A 21683-nucleotide genomic window follows, 5' to 3' on the forward strand; every position below is an offset into this window, starting at 1 on the left:
ATCTATGGACATATACCTCCTTTGGGATATTGTCAGTGCCCATTAGACCTTCTTTCTGTACTGGGAAAGTCTTCAAAGATGTTTCAGCAACTGTCAAGAAACTTGCAATGAAAAATGTACCTGATTTTAAATTATGATCTTTTAAAAATAATTTAAAGTGCTGTATTATACCAAACTGGCAATATAGACATAAGAGTGTGGACCATTAACAGTTATCTTTCTTAATTTAATTTGAGTTATTATTTTATATATACAGAAGATATTGCATTGCTAAGGCAATATATAACGTGGGCCTTCTGGTTAATGGTGGTATGAAGAGAGAGGTTGGCCAATTCCTCTCTCCACACAAAATAAATATAAAACTGGACAAAATTGTCACAAACAGCAGTTTAAGGACACTGGAAGCTGACTGGCAAGGCAATTAAGACAAAACAGATCAAGAGTGTTTATGCTTGGTGTGGTGATGATGGGGGGGGGGCGCAGAGAGAGAAGAAGGCATAGAGGGGATTAAGGGTGATGGAAAAAATAAAATAAGAGGGTTTATGCTTGAATAACTGCTAAAGCTTTGGGTAAAAATGGCAGGAATATGTGGCCTTCTTGCCTGGGACTGCTCCCACACCCTATGTGGCCACTGAGAATTGTGGCTTTACCAAACCTGGGGCTGGGCAGGAAAATCAGCTTTTTTACTGCAGGGGTCAGAATTAATTTGGGGCGGTGAGACTGTGATATTGTGATTTATAATAAATAAATATTTAGTCTTCATCCCCTTTCTGGTACAGAGCTCCCAAAACCCTTAGAATTTCTAAGTCATTATATCATTGTTAATTAGGTGATTTATTTATTTATTTAAAATATATTTTATTGATTTTTTTTTACAGAGAGGAAGGGAGAGGGATAGAGAGTTAGAAACATTGATCAGCTGACTCCTGCATACCCCCCACTGGGGATGTTCCCATAACCAAGGTACATGCCCTTGACTGGAATCGAACCCGGGACCCTTGAGTCCGCAGGCTGATGCTCTATCCACTGAGCCAAACTGGTCAGGGCTAGGTGATTTATTTTTATTGGTTTCAGAGAGAGGAAAGGAGAGGGATAGAGATAGAAACAGCAATGATGATGAGAGAATCATTGATCTGCTATCTCCTGCACACCCCCTACTGGGGATCAAGCCTGCAACCCTGGGCACATGCCCTGATAAGGAATTGAACCCGTGACCTTCTGCTTCATTGATCAACACCCAACCACTGAGCCACACAGGCTGGGCTTAGATGATTTCTAGAAAGCCCCTAGGTAACCTAAGGAAGAGAGTTGGAACGTTCAGCCCCACCCTAGACTTCTAGGGCGGTTAGCGGGGCTAGAGATTGAGTTCAGTTACCAATGGCCAATGATTTAGTCAATCATGTTTATGTAATGAGGCTCCATAAATACCCAAAAGGACTGGGTTCAGAGATCTTCCAGGTTGGTGAACATGTGGAGAGAGGAGCAGGAAGAGTGATGTGCCCAGAGATGGCATGGGAGATATGTATCCTCACATACTTTGCCCTGCAAGTATCTTCCATCCAGGTGTTCATCTATATCCTTTATATGGTAACAGCAAACTGTTATTCTGAGTTCTGTGAGCACTCCTAGCACAATACTTTGCTGGGAGTAGGTACTTAAATGCCTCTTGATTGAATTGAATGAATGAATCGCATCTTATTTAGACTTCATAGAGTGACATTTGAGACGGCGTGATAATTTTATATATCAACTTGGTTAGGTTATGGCACCCTGTTGTTGGCCAAACAGTAGTCTAGGTATTACTGTGAAGATATTTGTAGATGTTATTAATATTTCCAATCAGTTTATTTTAAAACATTGTGGACGGATCACGAGAATTTGCCAGCTTTGTTTAGTTCCACTTCATATTACACAGTGTTTTACAAAGTATCATATTTAAAAAAAGATATTCGCTTGTAAGAACATGTAATAAATAACTTCAAAATGCAATGGGTATTTAATTTTAAAGCGTGCATTTAACATTTATGTAAAACGTTTTCTGTGCTCGTTCAATAGAAACTTATCTGGCCACTGGGTAAAGCTAGCAATAAAACTACTGGTCTGTAATGTGTTAAGTATAGGAGATTGCTCTTGATAATGTACCAGTAGGTGAACCTCATCCAATTAACTGAATGCCTGAAGAGCAAAAACTGAGGTTTCCTGAAGAATACGGAGTCCTGCCTCAAGACAGTAGCATAGAAACTGCCTGAGCTCCCAGCCAACTTTAGCCTGAGTTTCAGCCTGCCCTATGGATTTGGGACTTGTCTCTCTCTCTCTCTCTCTCTCTCTCTCTCTCTCTCTCTCTCTCTCTCTCTCTCTCCCTCCCTCCCTCCCTCCCTCCCTCCCTCCCTCCCTCCCTCCCTTTGGATTTAGTTTAAACATGAGAGGAATGCAAGTACTTTGTGGTACGAGGGCAGACTACAGTGGTTTTAAAACATGTCCACATATTTTTGGTACTCCTCTATTGAAAAGTTGGCCTAGCTCCTTTATTTGTGCGCTGTACTTAGTGGATCTAACAAGTAGAATATGACAGAAACATGAGTGTTTTACTTCTGAGACCATAACAAGGATCCTGACTTCCTCCTTGCTTTGCTCTTGGATCACTGCCTTGGGAGAACTGGCTGCCATGTCAGGAGGACACTCAAGCAGCCTGTGGAGAGGTTTGTTTGATGTGGAGCTGAGTCCTTGCTGAAAGTTAGATTAGAACCGAGGCCTTCAGCCAAAGCTGTGAATGAGCTTCTCTAGCTAGGTGCAAACCCCCCAGTCCCAGTAAAGCCTTCAGGTGACTGCAGCCCACGTGACATCTTGATTGCAATCTCAGGAGAGATTTTGAGCCAGAACCACTCAGTTCAGCATCTTACACAATCCTGCCCCATAGAAACTATGTGAGGTGATAAGTGCTTACTGATGTTTTAAAGTGCTAAGCAATATGTTATCAGTAATAGATAACAAAGAAACATAATGGATATTATTAATAATAGATATGTTTGCAGAAAAACAATCGTTCACTTAATTTTTAGGCAAGTCAGAATTGTTTTTCTGTAGCGTGTGTGATGTTTGAAACTTCAAACTTAGTAGGTCCAAGGCTGGGTTTGTAGAGGACAAATGTAGGCACCTTTGGTCAATTTCTGACTTCTATCTATATTAGAGAGAAGCTGCACTGAGAACAGAAAATATCTTTGAATGTTTTGGTGAAGGCATAACTTGCGTGCTTCCAAATATTTTCTCAGGTGCTTTGTGACTGTTCCTTTGAATTTCACCATTTGTCTTCACTTATCTCAAAAAAAGTAAATAGATCTGAATGTAAGCTACATTATGGGAAAAAATGTTGGAGGAATCGGAACAGATTCTTCTTATTTTCGACAACTGCATATCCAGGAGCTATGATTTTTTTTTTTTTAACATGAAGAGACTACCCAAAGTATTTCTTGTTTATGTAGTTAGATATGAGTTTAGTTGTAAAAATAAAAAGAGCTAAAATCCATTAAGTATTTTCATATATCTGTGACTTTAATATTGCATCATAGTTTAAAAATCTTTAAAGAAATTTGACAGGGAAATACTTAAAAATTAAAAAGTGTATCATTTATTTCATAAAAGTAATATAATCAACTTGTAAGTGAATCACAGACAGTGAAACTGCTTCCAGCTAACAGTTAGCATCACAATGTTGTCTTTATCTTCACTAAGAAGTGCCAATGAATCCTCTGAAACTTGACAAGTGTCTGTTACTTTAGGTCATATTTTCATCACTAATATCTTTTTATAAAAATTTAAATGTCTAGCCCCTAGCAGGTTTGGCTGTGGATAGAGTGTCAGTCTAGAGACTGAAGGGTCTCAGGTTCAATTCCAGTCAAGGGCACTTACCTAGGTTGCAGGCTCGATCCCTGGCCCTGGTCAGGGGATGTACAGGAGGCAACTAATCGATGTGTCTCTCTGACATTGATGTTTCTTTCTCTCTTTCTCCCTCCCTTCCACTCTCTCTAAAAATCAATGGAAAAATATCCTCAGGTCAGGATTAACAGCAACAACAAAACATTGAAATGTCTAAAAATACTTCTTTCCCCCCTCAGGGAATTGCTCCAAAGCTGGAATTTTCTACAACCTCAGTGATTACTGAATGTCTGATAAGTTCAAGGAAGTGCCGAACTCAGGTTAGTCACTTAAAGTATTTAATGGCTTACTTTATTTATTCATATTTATGGGCATTTGGCAAACAGTATTATTATTATTTTACTGCAGCTGTTTTCACTTTTTTTGGTCAATCTTTAGTTTAGGTAAAACAATTATCATAGGTTTTAGCAGTTTGGTTACATTTTTTTAAAAACATTTTTTAACTTTATTTTTATTTTTGACATTATTATGGATGTCCCCATTTCTCCTCCCCAACTTTGCCCAACTCCACCCACCCCCTGCCACCCCTTCCCGCTTGCCATCACCACATTCTTGTTCTGTGTCCATGAGTTATGCATATATGTTACATATGTTCTTTGGCTACATCTTAATAAATGTGAGAGTGAAAGGTCTGCTACACATGATAGATGGTGCCAGGATGTTATTTTATTTTTATTTTTTTAAAAAACAACTTTATGGGCCTTTCTTTAATGCCAAGAAATGAGGCTGTCAGAAAGATGTTGAGATCAAGACATCCCCCGAGAACTAAATTGGAGGCTTCTATAAATCTTACAGAGGATAAAGGTTACTGCAGAACATTCCAAGGATACCTTTTTAGCAAATATGACTGAGGTCTCAGGCTGGGATATTGGTGTTTAGTGAGTTATGTTTTCTTGAGTATCTCTAATTCCTTAAGGGACTATTGCTCAGTTTGGCAAGGTTACTGTTACTATCAGATCAAGTGAACCTTGGACACTCCAGCCTAAGTATCTTCTATATTTTTGAAAACTGCCTTTAGTAAACTGAGATATCCGGCTCTAATATTCCATTCTGGTCTAACTTCTTGAATCACCAGGGTCATCTTGCTACCTTGTCCAGTGCTTATCTCTTACTGCCTAGGCATCACTCATATGTGGTTGCATTATGACCAGGTAACAATGACCAGCCTATGATGAAGAGCCAGTGATATATAAAGGCCTGAGGGCTCAAGCAGGGCAGGACGGGGCCTACGATGGAAAGAGTGGAGTCTTAATTTACTGCATTATCAGTTTTAGAGATTTGCTGAAGATGATAACTCTGACTTAAGCTAAGAAAGGTAAAATATAGTTATAAAATTATCAAAGGGATCATATTTTATTTAGCAAGATATTTACTACATCAGAGTTCGGCTGTAGTTATTTGTCTTTTTTAAATGCAAGCTGAAACACAGTTGTTAGAGTTCTAACAATTTATACTTACTGAATGTAGAGATGTGCTTTTGACTTGTTAGAAGTTGTAAATTGTTAGAAATGTCTTACATGGACTCAGACAACATCTTTCTCTCCACATTAAGATGATATGCCATTTTAGAGGGTGGTTAAAGAAGTCTTTTTCAACAAAAGCAAAAAAAAAAAAAAAAAAAAGTCTTTTTCTGTCTGGAGTATAGCATATACACAGAAAAGTACATATGTTCTAAGTGTACAGCTTGGTGGAAGAGACCTTTTGAAATGTAAAACTGTCCCCAGAGTCTCCTCTCCCCATTAGTACTTCATTGGACTTCTGAACTAACATTTTCCTCATAAACATTTGGGAAGACTTGTCTTAACATGCTATTTCAATATTTGTCATTTGTTCTTCAAACAGAGATGGAAGAGAATAGGCTTTAGTGTCAGACAGATCTGGGTTCAGGTTTTTCATAAGGCTATTTTAAAGGTTAAATTAGAGGATTAGAGAATTTGCCTGGCACATAATATTTAATTAATGAATTTTGTGGCTGTTACTAGGTTATTTTAATTGGGATAATTGGGAGAGATGAGAAGATAATAGTTGAAATATAAAATAGAAAACATTGTGTGGTGGGCCCAAAGAGTATATACATTTACATTAAAATTATGAATGTTAACAGCCAGAATTGTAATCTTATTTGAACTTATTTGAAAATGTAATAAATCTACTTTTTTTAAAAAAGTGAATATTAGTAACAAAATTTTAACAGCTTTAAAGCATCATTTTCAGATTCAAATATAAGAATAAGACAAACCACTTTTATTGTTAAGGGAGGAATCCATAAAATCATAAAAATTATTGAGATTATTGAGGTTTACAATGTTTATAAGGATCTTTATTTCTTTTGGCACATTTTCAAATTGGATGTTTTGTCACCAATTAGATTTACTGGAAAAAAAGAGCATATTATTGTGATTTTCTGGAATAAAACTAGTTTTCTACTTATTCTTTTTACCAACTGCAAAGTAGAATTTATTATTAGTTAAATATCAGTAGAAGCTTTATTAATGTTTGTTAATCTGCTATGTCAACTAGCTTTTGCTGTGTAAAAAGCTACACTGACTTAGTGGCTTAAAACAATGTTTCTCACAGTTCTGTGGATTGGCTGGTGATTCTTTTGGTCTGGACTGCCTAGGCTAGGGCTGAATGATCTGGAGTGGCTTCATTCACATCTTTCTCAGTTGGCTGCCTTTTTGGTCCAAGAAGGGACTTTACATTTCTGACAATTTGCTTTATTTCAGCTGGGGCAATGGCCACAGACTCTTATCATCTTGTAGACTAACTCAGCTCAGTTTGGTTTTACCACATAGTGGCAGGAAGGTACTTAGGAGTAAAAGACAGCAAGCATTTTTCAGGTCTCTGTGTCTTATGTGCTATTATGCTGTTGGCCAAAGGAGCAGTATAAACAGCACTTGCGTTGAGTTTTATTGGCATTAATAGGATGCATTAAGGAGTGAGGAGACTTAGACAGGAGGTATCTATAGTAGATATACCACTATTTACAACTTCCTCTAGTAGTACTTAACATTCAAAAAAATGAAAAAAGAAGGTAGGGTTAATTACTTTAGCTTTGGTATAATAAGAGGTGGATAAGTAGGAACTTTACAGCTTTGCTAAAGTGGGTGATCATGGGCTCATCTGGGTCTGGAGGTAAGAGGTACTAAAAATGTAGGAAGGTCTGGGGGAATGAGGTCTAGAGACTGAAGGGTTGAGAGGGCAAGTAACAGATTCAGGGAGAATAAAAGAAGTAGGTTGAGGAAAAAGTTTTGGTGAGCAAGGGATTTCAGAGTTTGGGACGCAATGGATCTGCATAATGATGAAATCTAAAACAAAGAACTAGAAGATAATTAAAGCTGAGAAATAGAAAGTCACAGTCCAAGGTCTTAGAAAAGTTCATTGCTTGAACATTTTATTAAACCTTAAAGGTCCTTTCATGTGTTGCCATTCCTGCCTTTGTGAGTCAGTGTGATGTCATAGAGGTAGATGAACTGGGATAAGGTAGAAAAATTCTGAATTACTTGTCAAAGTCACTGAACAGGGTGGGAGAAGGGCCAAGAGCCAATGATGATGAAGAAATAATCTGTTGCTGTTGGTTTGTATGAAACTCATGGACTTATTTTTTCAATTAGGAAAATATATTTTTTTCCTGTTTATCTACTTTTAAAAAATATTTTATTTTTCTCCCTTTTATTTCACATTTTTATTTTATTTTCTTAGAATAGATACCTTCAGCAAATAGGGAAGGGGATTAAGAAAGTAGGAAGCGGGGTAGGATTGATGGTTTTCTAAAGTGATTAAAGTTAGGAGGACATTAAAGATTCTCAACTGCCCATTTTTTCTAATATTGGAAAGCTCATAATTCTAGAAAATGAGTGAAGAGGTCTTATTTACTTGTAACCCAACTTTTAATGCATTTATAAGGCAGAGACTAAATAAAATGTTATCTTAATAATGCAAAAAATTTAGAAAGAGTCACATTTTAAAAAATGTAGACTGATAACTAATTTTTTAAAAGATAGAATGCTAATCATTAAAGTTTCTTATATGTCTTTTATACATTTTTACTTTTATAACAAATGTGGAACTAGAATTAAGTTGGTACGGTTATCTGTCATCCTCCTATATTATAAAAGGGTAATATGCAAATTGGTCGAACGACGGAATGACCTGTCGCTATGATGCATACTGACAACCAGGGAGCGACGCTTACCACAGGAGCTGTCCCCTGGTGGTCAGTGTGCTCCCACAGTGGGAGCACTGCTCAACCAGAAGTCAGGCTGACAGCTGGCTAGCGCAGCAGTGGTGGCAGGAGCCTCTCCTGCCTCTGCAGCAGCGCTAAGGATGTCCAACTGCTAAAGGGCACAGGCCAGGCTGAGGGATACCCCTCCACCCCCCAAGTGCATGAATGTTGTGCACCGGGCCTCTAGTTGAATTATAAATTTACTAGTGGCCCAGTGCATGAAATGTGTGCACATTAAAAGGGAATTAATTAGAGGAAATATTTTAATATTGCTATTTCCCCTTTCTCTATAAGGGGCAGGGGGGGCAGGGCGCAGCCTCAGGTCCCTGCTGATCACTTGTTATGGCTCGTTATGGGAACCCTGCCTCTACTGTGGGTGCAGCCATCTTGTGTTATGGGAACCCTGCCTCCACTGTGGGCATAGCCAGCCATCTTTTGACAGCTTGACAGAGTGAGGGTCAATTTGCACATTACCTCTTTATTATATAGGATAGTTTGGTGGAGATCTTAAAATCCTAATCACCTTGCATAATTTAAGTAATACATTTCATGAAAACTTGTTCTTCAGATTTTTACATTGTATACGTCTATATATTTATAATCATAGCACTCTGAATGAAACTTATTTTAATAGTTTTCTCCATAAAGATCTCATAATCAATTAGACATGTGTATTTTTAACATTACTGTAAACCCTCTTAAATTATATATCTAATTACTTAAATACTTAATTATAAACAATAAATCAATGTTAGCATTAATTTTTTTTTTAGTGTACTGAAAAATAATTATTCTGACTTTGTTTCCTAGATTTTTCAAATGATTAGGTATTGGGTTTTCATTTTCATAAAGTACTTGTTAAACTTAGAAGGAAGTTTCATATAGTAAACTTTATTGACTTCTCGACAAAGAGTTTTCTAGGAGAATTTGGGTTTGACTTCCCTCAGGATATGCAAAAATAGGAAAGACTAATCTAATTGGCTTTGATAGAGTATACTGCTATAAATTTATTTTTAAAATATATATCTATTTACATTTATCTATCTTCTACCCAAGTTTATTTTTATTTTTTATGTTTAGGATAAATATATTTTCCATACGGCTCCAGTTGAAAAATCACACGGCAGACTGCAAACCAGAACATTAAGATCTCAAAAGAAAAAATCCAAGTCACCTGAGAGAAGTAAATATTGTGTAAATGCAAAAAACTACGAACAGCCTACGATTTCTTCAAAATCACACTCTCCATCTCCCTACACAAAAAGACGCATGTGTGAGCTATCTGAAGACACCAGGCGGCGGCTGGCCCATTTAAATCTGGGACCCTATGAGTTCAAAAAAGAAACAGATAAGCCTCCATTTGTGATTAGACATGTATGTGTTCTCTTAAACATTTCCATTTGAAACTGAACTAATCTGTTCTTTCATGAAAATATTATTTTAAAACTTCTTTCAATTTCTAGCCTATGTTAATAATTTTCTTTCCTGAACTGTTAGCCCAGCAATCTAAAATGGAACATTAACTGGGAATAAAAGAACATTCTTTTGTCAGTTTTTAAACCTGACGAAGATCAAGCTCCACTGTGAATGCCGTATTAAATCCTCTAAGTACCCATTTCCTTTCTTCTTATACTGTGTACAGCATAATAACTGTACTGACTGAACTTAGATGTAATTGATGTTAGCACTAAAATGGCAGAGTAGAATTTTAAAAGAGGACTTAGTTGTCTTTATGAAAAGGAAGACCCCCCTCTATTCTCCCCCAGCCTTTTTAAAAATTATAATGGAAAGTAAGTTTTCTTTAAAATCATGTCTCCTGGGTAAACCTTATACAATGAATGGATCTTTGAAGCAAATCGTTATTTGACGGCGATGGAAAGGCCTTGGAAAGTGAAGAGCATTAACTTAAGGGTAGCAAAGTTCTAATCTTTCTATACAAAAACCTGCTTTTCATATGGTCTAAGTTTAAACTATTACTATTCCATTAGTCTTATTTCTTTAGAATTTATAAGTTTTGATAAGATTTTTGTGTGGTGGTGTGTATCAACAATATCCAGATAATGTTTACTTGCTTGTTTGATGGCAGTTTCAGCAGCTTTTAATTTTATATCCACCCTCAATTGTAAATTAAATTGAAAAGAAGGACATCCTAGGTGGCTGTGCACAAAGAAAACCGGGAATATTTTGGGGGTTAGCCATATAAATATTAGGGAAATAACCGTTCTTAAAATGTTTATTCTATTGTTGCTTTTCACATCAGTGTTCAAAATAGAATAATTCTAAGATGGCTTGTATAAACCTTGACATTTTTATGAAAGTGATTTTCCTCAGCTTTCTAATGAAGAGAAAGAAATGCATACAGTTAGAAAATTGCTTGCCTTATTGTATAGGAAATCGGATTTTTTTCTAGTTGTATTTATAAATATAGGCATGTCTCCCCACCCCACTCCCATAGCCATTCATGGTTTTAAAAGCACTTAATAAATTGATAACCAAACCAAATTTTAATTTGTTACATGCATATGCAAAATGTTAACACTTCTAGGAAAGACATTAAAGTTTCACAGCTATATTGTATGAAATATAGCCTAAAGAATATGGAGCAGTTTCAAGAAATCATTAGCATGCCCCCATATAGACTGGCACACCATTCTAAAAGAGTTAAAGCGCATTTTTTTCTTTTTCATTTATCAAGATAGGATTTTATTTATGCAGAATAATTGTGTTTTTCTATTGTGGTAAAACACATGCAGAGTTACCATTTCAGTCATTTTAAAGCATATAATTTAGTGGCATTAAGTGCATTCATATTGTTCTGCAGCTGTCACAACTGTCTAGTTCCAGAACTTCATTATCCTAAACCAAAACCCTGTACTCATTAAGCATTCACTTCCCACTCCTCCCTTCCTCCAGTCCCTTGCCACCACTAATCTGCCTTTTATCTGTCTGGCTTTTCCTATCCTGCCATTTCATATAGGTAGACTCATACAATATTGGCATTTTGTGCTTGGCTTTTGCATTTAGAACAGTGTTACTGAGTTTTCATCCATGTTGTAGCATGTATCAGTACTTGATTCTTTTTGTGACTGAATAATAACCCACTGTATGAATACATAACAAATTTCATTTATCAGCTGTTGATTGGAATTTGGGTGTTGTTTTTTTGCCTTTTGGTTGTGCCAACAGTGATTTTATGAACATTTGTACAGATGCTTTTGTTTGAATGCCTGTTTTAATTCCTAATTGTTTTAATACCCAGTAGTGAAATTGCTGAGCCATTAGGTAATTCTATGTTTAACTTGTTGAGGAATTGTCAAACTGTTTTCTACATGGTTTTACATTCTTACCAGCAATGTGTGAGAATTCCAATTTATCCACATTCTTAACAACACTTGTTATTTTCCGTTTTGTTTTCTTTTTATTATAACTATCCTAGGGGTTTGGTGTATCATTATGGTTGAGTTTTGCATTTTCCTAAAGACTAATGATGTTAAGCATCTTTTCCTGTGCTTGTTAGCCAATTGTATATTTTCTTTGGAGAACTTTCTATTCAGGTTTTTTGCCCATTTTCAAGTAGGTTGTTTGTCTTTTTGTTGTTCAGTTGTAAGTTTTCTTTATATATTTAGGATTCTGGAATCTTATCAGGTATGATTTTTACATTTTTTTTCTCAATCTCTGGCTTATCTTTTGATCCTCAATTAAATTTTTAAAAATTGTGCTAAAATATAAATAATAAATAATGTACTATTTTAACCATTTTTAAAAAAATGTATTTTTATTGATTTCAGAGAGGAAAGGAGAGGAAGAGAGTGATAGAAACATCAATAATGAGAGAGAGACTCATTGATCAGCTGCCTCCTGCATGCCCCACACCGGGGATCAAGCCTGCAACCCAGGCATATTCCCTGACTGGGTGGGAATCGAACCGTGACCTCCCGGTTCATAGGTCAACTTTCAACCACTGAGCCATGCTGGCAGGGATATTTTAAACATTTTTAAGTGTACAGTGTACTGGTATTAACTGCATTTACATTATTAGATAACCATCACCACCATCTGTCCCCAGAATTTTTTTCATCTTGCTAAATTGAAACTCTGTACCCATTAACAATGACTCCCTACTCCCCTTTCCACATAGCCTCTGGCAATTACCATTTCAATTATATGATAATTACCAATTATCATAAAGACTGAATTTTACTAATTTGGGTGTCTCATATAAGTGGCTATTGTGAATAATACTGCTGTGAACACAGTGTCAAGATATCTGTTCAATTCCATGCTTTTATATCTTTTGGGTAGATACTCAAAAGTGGAATTGCTGGATCATATTACAGTTTGATTTTGAAATTTTTGAAGTACCTCCATACTATTTTCTATACTAGCTGCACCAATTTACATTCTCACCAAAAATGCATATGGGTTTTAATTTCCCCTCATTATCATAAACCCTTATTATTTTCTGTTGTTTTTTTTATATGTGTGTGTTTGTTTTTTTATAATAGTAATCCTAATGGGTATGAAATATTATCTCATTGTGGTTTGAATTTGCATTCACCTAACCATTAGTGCTATTGAACATTTTTTTCATATGCTTATTGTTCATTTTTATATTTTTTGGAGAAATGTCTAAGTCCTTTGCCTACTTTTAACTGAGTTTTTAAGTTGTAGAAGTTTATATATTCTGCATATTAATGCCTACATATTACTATATCAGATAATTTGCAAGTATTTTCTCCTATGGGTTGTCTTCTCACAGTCTTGGTATTGTTCTTTAGAACTTTAATTCAGAGCTTTTAATTTTCCTGAGTAGCGCTGTCTTTTTTTACACAGATTTATATCACTGACTTTTTTTTTATTTTTGGTTAGAAAATGTGATTGACTGTTACTATCTGTAAGCTATAAAGCACTTAGCATGCTGGGCTCTGAACACAGCCAAGTAAAGACACTGAATTCAAAATCTATGTACTAAAGAGATAAGCAGCAAATGACCAAACTTGTTTTTGAAATGTGGCAAAGTAGATTCCTGTTTTTTAAACTTGGCAAACTAGGCAATGGAGTAATGAATATTTCCACTGTATATCTGTTCATTTCTAAATAGGCTCAAATATATAATTAAAAATTTCTGGAACTTTATATCAGTTTTGTTTAAAAATGAACAACGAAATACTCAATTATGCTCTGACTTTGAAACATGCTGAACCATGCGGTCACTGCCACATTAACCTGAAGATACGTGGTCTATGTACTTTAGTTGATTTTCTGGTGTCATAGGACTGAAACAAGATTTAAGCTCTTGTGGGTTTGTTTTTGTTTTGTTTTTGACATTGAATTCCTTCTTCTAGGTCGATCCCCCAAGTCCCAGGGCTGATCCTTTATTTGGGTCTTCTAGCAGAGACTGTGAAAGGGATGGATGGTCCAGGATGCACAATGGTAAGCTATAGGTTCTCTCTCTTCATTGTTTTATTGCCTTGGCTACAGTCAAGCCTTCACTTGGTAACAGTTAACAAAAAACAATCTTTGCTGTATTGTTGGATGATATGGCATAGTGCTATTTTTTATAACCTATGGGACACCCATATAGGTACTCTCTAAAATTAATAGAATTTCTGTCTTGCTATAAACCATCTCCCTCTTTGAGATACAAAATGTGTATTAACATATTAAGGACTGATCCTTCTAGTAAAAAACAATAACTTGACTTTGTTTTGCTCAACAATTTCTAAATTTATTTGATTACTAGGGGCCCGGTGCACGAAATTCGTGCACTGGGTGTGTGTGTCGGGGGGGGAGTGTCCCTCAGCCCAGCCTGCCCCCTCTCACATACTGGGAGCCCTCAGGCGTTGACCCCCATCACCCTCCAATTGCAGGGTCGGCCCCTTGCCCAGGCCTGACGCCTCTGACAGAGGTGTCAGGCTTGGACAGGGGACCCCCATCTCCCCCTGATCACTGGCTCTGGCCCCTGCCCAGGCCTGAGGCCTCGGCCAGAGGCGTAGACCCCCATCACCCTCCGATCGCCTGATCGGCCCCTTGCCCAGGCCTGACGCCTTCGCCAGAGGTGTCAGGCTTGGACAGGGCACCCCCATCTCCCCCTGATCACTGGCTCTGGCCCCCGCCCAGGCCTGAGGCCTCTGGCCCAGGAATCATGCCTGGGCAGGGGACCCCCATCTCCCTCTGATCGCTTGCTCCACCCCCCGCCCAAGCCTGATGCCTCTGACCCAGGCTTCAGGCCTGGGCAAGGGGACCATCATATACCCCCAATCCCCGGCTCCGCCCCCCACCCAGGCCTGATGCCTCGGCCAGAGGAGTTGACCCTCATCACCCTCCAATCACCAATCACCGGATCGGCCCCTTAACCAGGCCTGAGGCCTCCGGCAGAGGTGTCAGGCCTGGGCAGGGGACCCCCAGGTCCCCGTGGTTGCAGGCTCCGCCCCTGCCCAGGCCTAATGCCTCTGGCTGAGGCGTCCGGCTCGGGCAGCGGGGTCCCACAGCTGCAGCGGCCCCGCGATCGTGGGCTCCACTTTAGGCCCAGTTAAGGGACCCCTAGCTCCCGGGACTGCCAGCTTCGACGGTGCCCAGCTGCCATCACTGGCTCCACCCCTACTTCCTGCTATCACTGGCCAGGGTGGCAAAGGCACCTGATTCTCCGATCATGGCTGGGGGGCAGGGCAAAGGCGGCCCCAGGGCCGCCTTTGTCCTGCCCCCCAGCTCTTAGCTTCCCCCTGGGTTTCCGATCACTGTCAGTGGCAGGGGGCTTCTTCCTGCTTTCCCTTTCGCCTCCCTGCATTGTGCCTACATATGCAAATTAACCTCCATCTTGTTGGCAGTTAACTGCCAATCTTAGTTGGCAGTTAATTTGCATATAGCCCTGATTAGCCAATGAAAAGGGTATCGTCGTACGCCAATTACCATTTTTCTCTTTTATTAGATAGGATGGAACTCTTTTCTCACCTTAACATATATTACTAACCTTGGGGAATACCATAGTAAAAAGAGTTCATTATAGGTTTTAGACAGACATTTACACATATATTTGAATGTTTGTTCTACCATTTACTTACAAAATGGAAGTTTTTTAATAAATCCTTAACTACTTTGATAATCAGTTTAGTTATTAAAGAATGAAGATAACATGGTAAATGTTGCCATGTAAACTGCCCTAGCACACTGGACTTATAAATATCACCTCTCATTATAATATATAAATAATACTTATTATTTATGTTTCTGAAATGGTAACATTCTTTAGGTTTAGTTTATAAGAATATATCTTTAAACTTTAGTCCTAGTCTGAATGGTTAGATAAGTATTTTCTTACGTTCAGTATGAAGATGATTTTTATGAAGGTTAAATGGTATTGTATAATTAGGGATATTTAAGTGTTAATATCTATAGACATTGTGTAGTCAGATCAATAAGCATTCACCAGCAGCCCTTAAGTTAGTTTACTACATACCGACAAAGGCATAGAGAAAGAAAAATGAGAGTGAACAAAATATAATCATGACATGTAGTGAGCTCTCTTCCTCTTTCTAAACTGTAGCGTATAATCTCTTTTTATTAAGTGGGAAAATGAAACATTCTTCTCTGAGAACATTCAGAGTTTGTGCTCATTTATTTTGCTTTATTTTTTTAGCACTAACAGGGAGATATATGTGGTAATAAGTTTTTTATACCTATAATGTCAGATTATATGAAATTGGGAACAGATGTTATAAACTGTTTCTCCTCTTAGAAGAAATTTATGGGCATGGAAAAATAAGCTTTAAGAACAAGAAAATAAAAAATAATTTCAATATAGATGTTTATTTGGAAGATGTCTTCAGATAGCACTTAAGTGTCTGATTTTTTTGACAGTTATGTATTTGCCGAATTTCAGGCTTAAAGAAAAGTTGGAGAACAAAGACTTCTAATATACCTTTCAGAATCCACACACACTAATATTTGCTTTTCTTTCTCCCTCTTTTTTTCCTTCCGCCTTCCTGTGTGTATGTGTGTATGTGTGTGTGTGTGTGCGTGTGCATGTGTGTGTGCGCACGCATGCCTGTGTATAAAATTTTGACAAGGACATCACTATGGAATGAATTGTGTCCCTTCAGAACTTATATGTTGAATCTCTAGCTCCATTGTCATGGTATTTGGACATGGAGCCTTTGGTAGGCAATGAGGTTTAGATGAGGTTATGAGGGTGGGGCCCTCTTCTTATCATTAGTGCCCTGTAACAAGAGACATCAGAGATCTTGTTCTCCGTCACTGCCATGTGAAGAAGATACAGCTATGAGGCACCCATCTTCGGGTCAGAACAAGAACACTTACCAGAACCTGACTGTGCTGATACCTGAGTCTCAGACCAGCAGCCTCCAGAACTATGAGAAAGAAATGTCTCTTGTTTAAGCCACCTAATCCATAGTGTTTTGTTATGGCAGCCTGAGGAGACCAAAACAGATATTACGGTCTGTAATGCAATTCTCAGAGCAGGAAATTAACAATGATATAAGAACAACAACTAACCTATGAATGTAAATCAGATTTTGCTACTTGTCTCAATATCTTTATAGCAATAGAAATGCCACATCTTATATAGCCCTCAGTTGCCATGTCTCTTTAGTTTTCTTTTACACAGATCAGTTCCTGAGACTGACTTCATATTTGACATTGATAATTTTGATAGGAACAATGAATTGTTAGAGTTTCTGAGTTTTAGATTAAAGCTCTAAGTCCTTCCCGCTTAAAGCCAGGATTGGTCCTTCAGGACTGAGTCACATCTACACCTTTTGGGTGAAGGTCAACTATGGAGGGAGGATGGATGCAGAGGCTCTCACTTATCAGTGTGAACAATGACTTTATACAAAGTGGGTTTTCATTTCTACTTTAGATAGTTGCTAAGAAAATGTTTTGATGACTGCCATATTTTTATTTTAACCTGCACTGTTAGTCACTACTTGGTATTTGATTAAATTGATTATATATTACATCCATTTGGTTAACGAATCCACAATCCAATGTCATTTTTGAGACTAAGTCACTTTTATTCTGTGTGCTTTTGTTTTATAATAAAGAAATCTATTATTCTTTTATTTGTGGAAGTAGCAACTGGACTAATCCAAGACCTCAGTTCCATTACTTTTAGCTACACAGGCAGTCAGCCTCCTGAAATGTAGAGCAGAAATAATAGTCTTCTGTACAGTATTAGTCTGCTTAGGCTGCCCTAACAAAATACCATGGACAGGGGCTTAAGCAACAGACATTTATTTTATCACAATTCTGGAGGCTGGAAAGTCTTAAGTTCAAAGTGCTGGCAAGATAGGTTTCATTCCGAGATCTCTTTGGGCTTGTGCTCACTGTATGCTCACATGAGCACTCTTCATGTGTGCATGGAGGAAGAAATTGAGAGAAAGATCACATATGAACATGGGCAAGAGCCAGCTCTCTGATGTCTCATTTATAAGGCCATTCTTTCTAACACACAATGCCTTTATGCCTCATAATCATAGACATAGAGGGATAGATAGTAGCAGAAAGCAAAGATGACACCAACTTTTCTTATATTTGATATGAAATATTTATGTTTGTACATCTTTTTTTCAGATCATTCTCATCATGGCAGCTACCGGCCCAAGGATTATAAGGTATGTGGTATAAATTACAGAATGATGGTAATTCCCCTTGCTTTCAGGTAAAGCATAAGTTGGAGATTATTATAGTCAAAAATGCACTAACAATAATTGTCATATCATGAATGGCATACTGCAAGATACTTTACTAAACAAACTGGAAAAATCAATAAATTAGCTATTATTAACCCTATTTTACATATGAGGGAAATGCATCTGTGAAAGATTAGGTAGCTTTTTTAAAGGTCAAACTGGCCTTAAAGGTCAAATATTTAGTAAATAATACTGCTAGAATATAAGCTGTTGTTGTAGGCCCAACACTTAGTGCAGTGACTAGAAGTTAACTGTGTTAATAAATGTAATTCCTCCTCTCATTCACTTTTGAACTCAACTCCAGATTATCACTTTAATCACTTCTTCAAAGCTATGCTTGTTAATATCACTGATTACCTTCCTGTTGATAAAATCTGAAGGTTCATTCTCAGTCTTTTCTAACTTGACATACCAGCAATATTTGATCCAGCTACTTCCTTCCTTGAAATATATTCTTTAATTGACTTCCAGAACAATTAAAGAACATTCTCCTATTTCCCCCCCTTCTTTCCTGGTCACTCTTTTGTCTGTTTCCTTTTCATCTTCCCAGCCTCTCAGTAATGGAGTATTCCCAAAGCTCGGTCTTCAGATGTTTTCTTCTATTTACTCTCGCTTCCTTGGTGACATCACCTACTGTCATACCTTTAAATACTATTTATATCTTTATCCTGGACTCTTCTGCAGAGCACCACTCCAGTGTGTTAGCTGGTTAATAGATTAATAGATATGTGAAAGTAAACATGTCCAAAACTAGTCTCCTAATATCTCACTCTTCTACCCTTCCAATTGGAATGTTATAACTAATTCATACAAACTCAACTCTTCCAGTTGATAAGGCCAAAACCTTTGGTGCTATCTTTGACATCCAGTCCATTAGCAAATCCTGTTGGCTCTCTCTTCAAAATGCCCTCTGCATCTGATCACTTTTCGCCTCCATTGCTATCACTCTTGTCCAAGCCAGCATCCTTTCCTTTATTTTGTTGTGATAGTTTTCCAGCTGAATTCCTTGTCATTGCCTTTGGCCCCTCTATAGACTGTTCTTAACACAGTGGCCAAGGAGATCTTATTAAATTTAAAAAAGAAAATAAAAAGAAACAAAGGGCATTTTTCTTGCTCAGAATAGAAGCCTAAATCCTTAAAATCTACTTTTTTAACTCTTCTCATACTGTTTTGTCCAGCCCTGCTGTCTTTCTTGCTATTTCTACTATAGCAGGCATGCCCCCACCCACCAACTCTCAGGATCTTTGCATTTATTTTTCTCTCTTTCTTGAATGTCTTCACTAATGTCTTTAGGCCTTTACTCCTTAGGTCTTTACTAAGACATTCTCTTCCGTATTCAGTCCCCATTTTCTCTCCTACTTGAAACTAACTTGCCTTCCCTATCTACCCCTCCCACAGCAACCATCAGGAGTTCTTATCTCCTTTCCTGCTTTATTTTCTTCCCATGGTATTTGTCATCCTTTGAAATACTGTATATTTTTATCTATTTGTTTTGATGTGTGTGTGTTTTTAAATCTATTTCTCTTTATTCAAATGTAAATTTTACTACAAGGGCAAGAATCTATGAATTTGTCTATCCTGGTTCATTCATTTGTCTCTCCCCAGAACAAATGAAGCAATGAATGAGTATTAGGGTTAGAATTATGTTCTGTTTGGCCTCATATCTTAAACTAGGCTACTATTTATGTGTATTTGTCATATATATATATATATATATATATATATATATATATATATATATATCCCTACCTGTACCTCACCCTTCCTCAAAAGACCTTAGAGTGATAACATTTTATGAATTTTATACATATGGAATGAACAATCCAGATGCATTTAATGTTGGTTCTTACAATAAGAATGATTGCTACACTCTGAAATTTACCCTCAAATATAGCAGTGGCATTTTAATTTTTACAAAGGTGTGTGTGTGTGTGTGTGTGTGTGTAATGTTGCTATATATATTCTGTGTATACATATATACTTTTTTAAGCAGGTTATCAGGACACCCCATGGCATAGACTACGATGACTCTTTGGAAAGGTGCGAAGAGTATTTGAGCCCAAGGACATGTAGCAAGCCCCGGCATTCAGCAAGGACCTTACTTGTCCATTCAGCACCCTCAACAATGCTGAAGCATCCTCCAAGCCCTGTGTTAAACCGAGCTTCTCTCAGGGAAAGGTAACACTTAGTCTCTATTTCTCGACTACTTTTTTGAATAATCATCACTAGAAAAGAGAAGGTAGCAATAATATATGTGAAGTTATTATTTGTAAAAGTATAATTTGATTTTCAGAGCCTTGAATTGTTTTTGCTTAGAACACATTGTATATTATAATAGTGTTAGATACTCCTCCCCAACCCAGTGCTCTTGAAGTGAGTTTATTATTAGTGAGTTTAGTAATTTGAGTGACTTTAATCCTAATTAAGTACTATAGTTCATAAAAGTGAAAAATAGAGTATGTGACAGTTTGCTTTTAGTAGATTTATAGGTATTTAATATTATAGGCACATCTTATTTTTAAAAATAGCATAGATTATATTTTTCTTTTGGTGATAATAGTGATGTATATATTGCTGGTATATGGTACCTAGTTTCCTCAAATAACCTCCCTCCAACTCCCCAAGAGAATCTTAATCATTTTAAAAATTCTAGCTTTTCTTCTGGAGAGCATTATGCTAAGTGAAATAAGCCAGTCAATAAAGGAAAAATACCACATGATCTCACTCATTCGTGGACAATAGAGACCATTATAAACTTTTGAACAATAATAGATACAGAGGCAGAGCTGCCTCAAACAGATTGTCGAGCTGCAGCGGGAAGGCCGGGGAGGGTTGGGGGGCAGGAGGTAGGGGGGTAAGAGATCAACTAAAGGACTTGTATGCATGCATATAAGCATAACCAATGGACATAAGACACTGGGTGATAGGGGAGGCTAGGGGACTGTCTAGGGCGGGGGGATAAAATGGATACATATGTAATACCCTTTGTAATACTTTAAGCAATAAAAAAAAAAAATTCTAGCTTTTCTTCTAAAAAACACCTTTGCAACCAAAGTTAGCCACTAGTTATAATTTGAATGTGAAAGAAATAATTTCTCTTCATCTGTTTTTTATTATTGTTGTTGTTGAATCCAAGTTGGGAATTGCTTGCCTCTCTCACAAATAGTAACATAGAAAACAATAACTGTCACAAATTAAAAAAAACAACACACCCAACCCTTAGTATAGTGGAACTTCAGTTCTCAAACTTACTTAGTTCCAGAAGGCTGTTCGAGAGAAGCTATTTGCTCAAAAATCAAATCATTTTCCCCATTAGAAATAATGTAAATTGAATTAATCTGTTCCAGACCCATAAATGATTCCCTCTTTTAACTTTTCTTATATACAATACATTCCTAATGCACTGTTTATCCATTGCGCCACTGGCCCACCTGCTGCTTTCTAATGCACTGTTTAATCTATAAATAAACACCTCTTTTCTTAAATTTATCAAACCACCCCCTACTAGCCTTAAATAGGCACTTTCATCACTTGTTCCAGGGTGTCTTTCAGGTCAGCATGCAGCCTCTTTGCTTGTTCACATATCACTGCTTCTGAAATGCTGTCACTGGACGCTGGATAGATGTGGATAAGTTCTAGAAGGAAATGAGTGATTCTGATAGTAAACATTACTTAACATTGACTTGAGGAAGGTTGAGGTTAGTTTTGAATTTATCTAAAACAATAAAATTTGGGGGGGTGGACTTTCACTGAGGTGACACACCTGGGCTTTGAGTGTATTTTCTAAAAAAGATCTTGATTTAGTCTATAAAGAAAAA

The 21683-nt window shown here is 37.3% G+C and overlaps 1 protein-coding gene across 5 annotated transcripts in view; it reads left to right on the forward strand.

Annotated features, from left to right (window-relative positions):
• The window catches only part of SPATA6 (spermatogenesis associated 6), a 52653-nt gene that overhangs the window by 18678 nt on the left and 12292 nt on the right, over window positions 1-21683 (forward strand). For 3 of the 5 annotated variants that reach the window (XM_059689653.1, XM_059689650.1, XM_059689655.1), the window contains 5 exons: window positions 4113-4193; window positions 9239-9532; window positions 13504-13591; window positions 17747-17787; window positions 19856-20043. In XM_059689653.1, the coding sequence (XP_059545636.1) occupies window positions 4113-4193; window positions 9239-9532; window positions 13504-13591; window positions 17747-17787; window positions 19856-20043 (692 nt within the window). The remainder of the gene's footprint in view (window positions 1-4112; window positions 4194-9238; window positions 9533-13503; window positions 13592-17746; window positions 17788-19855; window positions 20044-21683) is intronic. The other 2 variants (XM_059689654.1, XM_059689651.1) reach the window with 1 other exon arrangement.

This window comes from Myotis daubentonii, chromosome 3, assembly GCF_963259705.1.
Source record: "Myotis daubentonii chromosome 3, mMyoDau2.1, whole genome shotgun sequence".
Lineage (NCBI taxonomy): Eukaryota > Metazoa > Chordata > Mammalia > Chiroptera > Vespertilionidae > Myotis > Myotis daubentonii.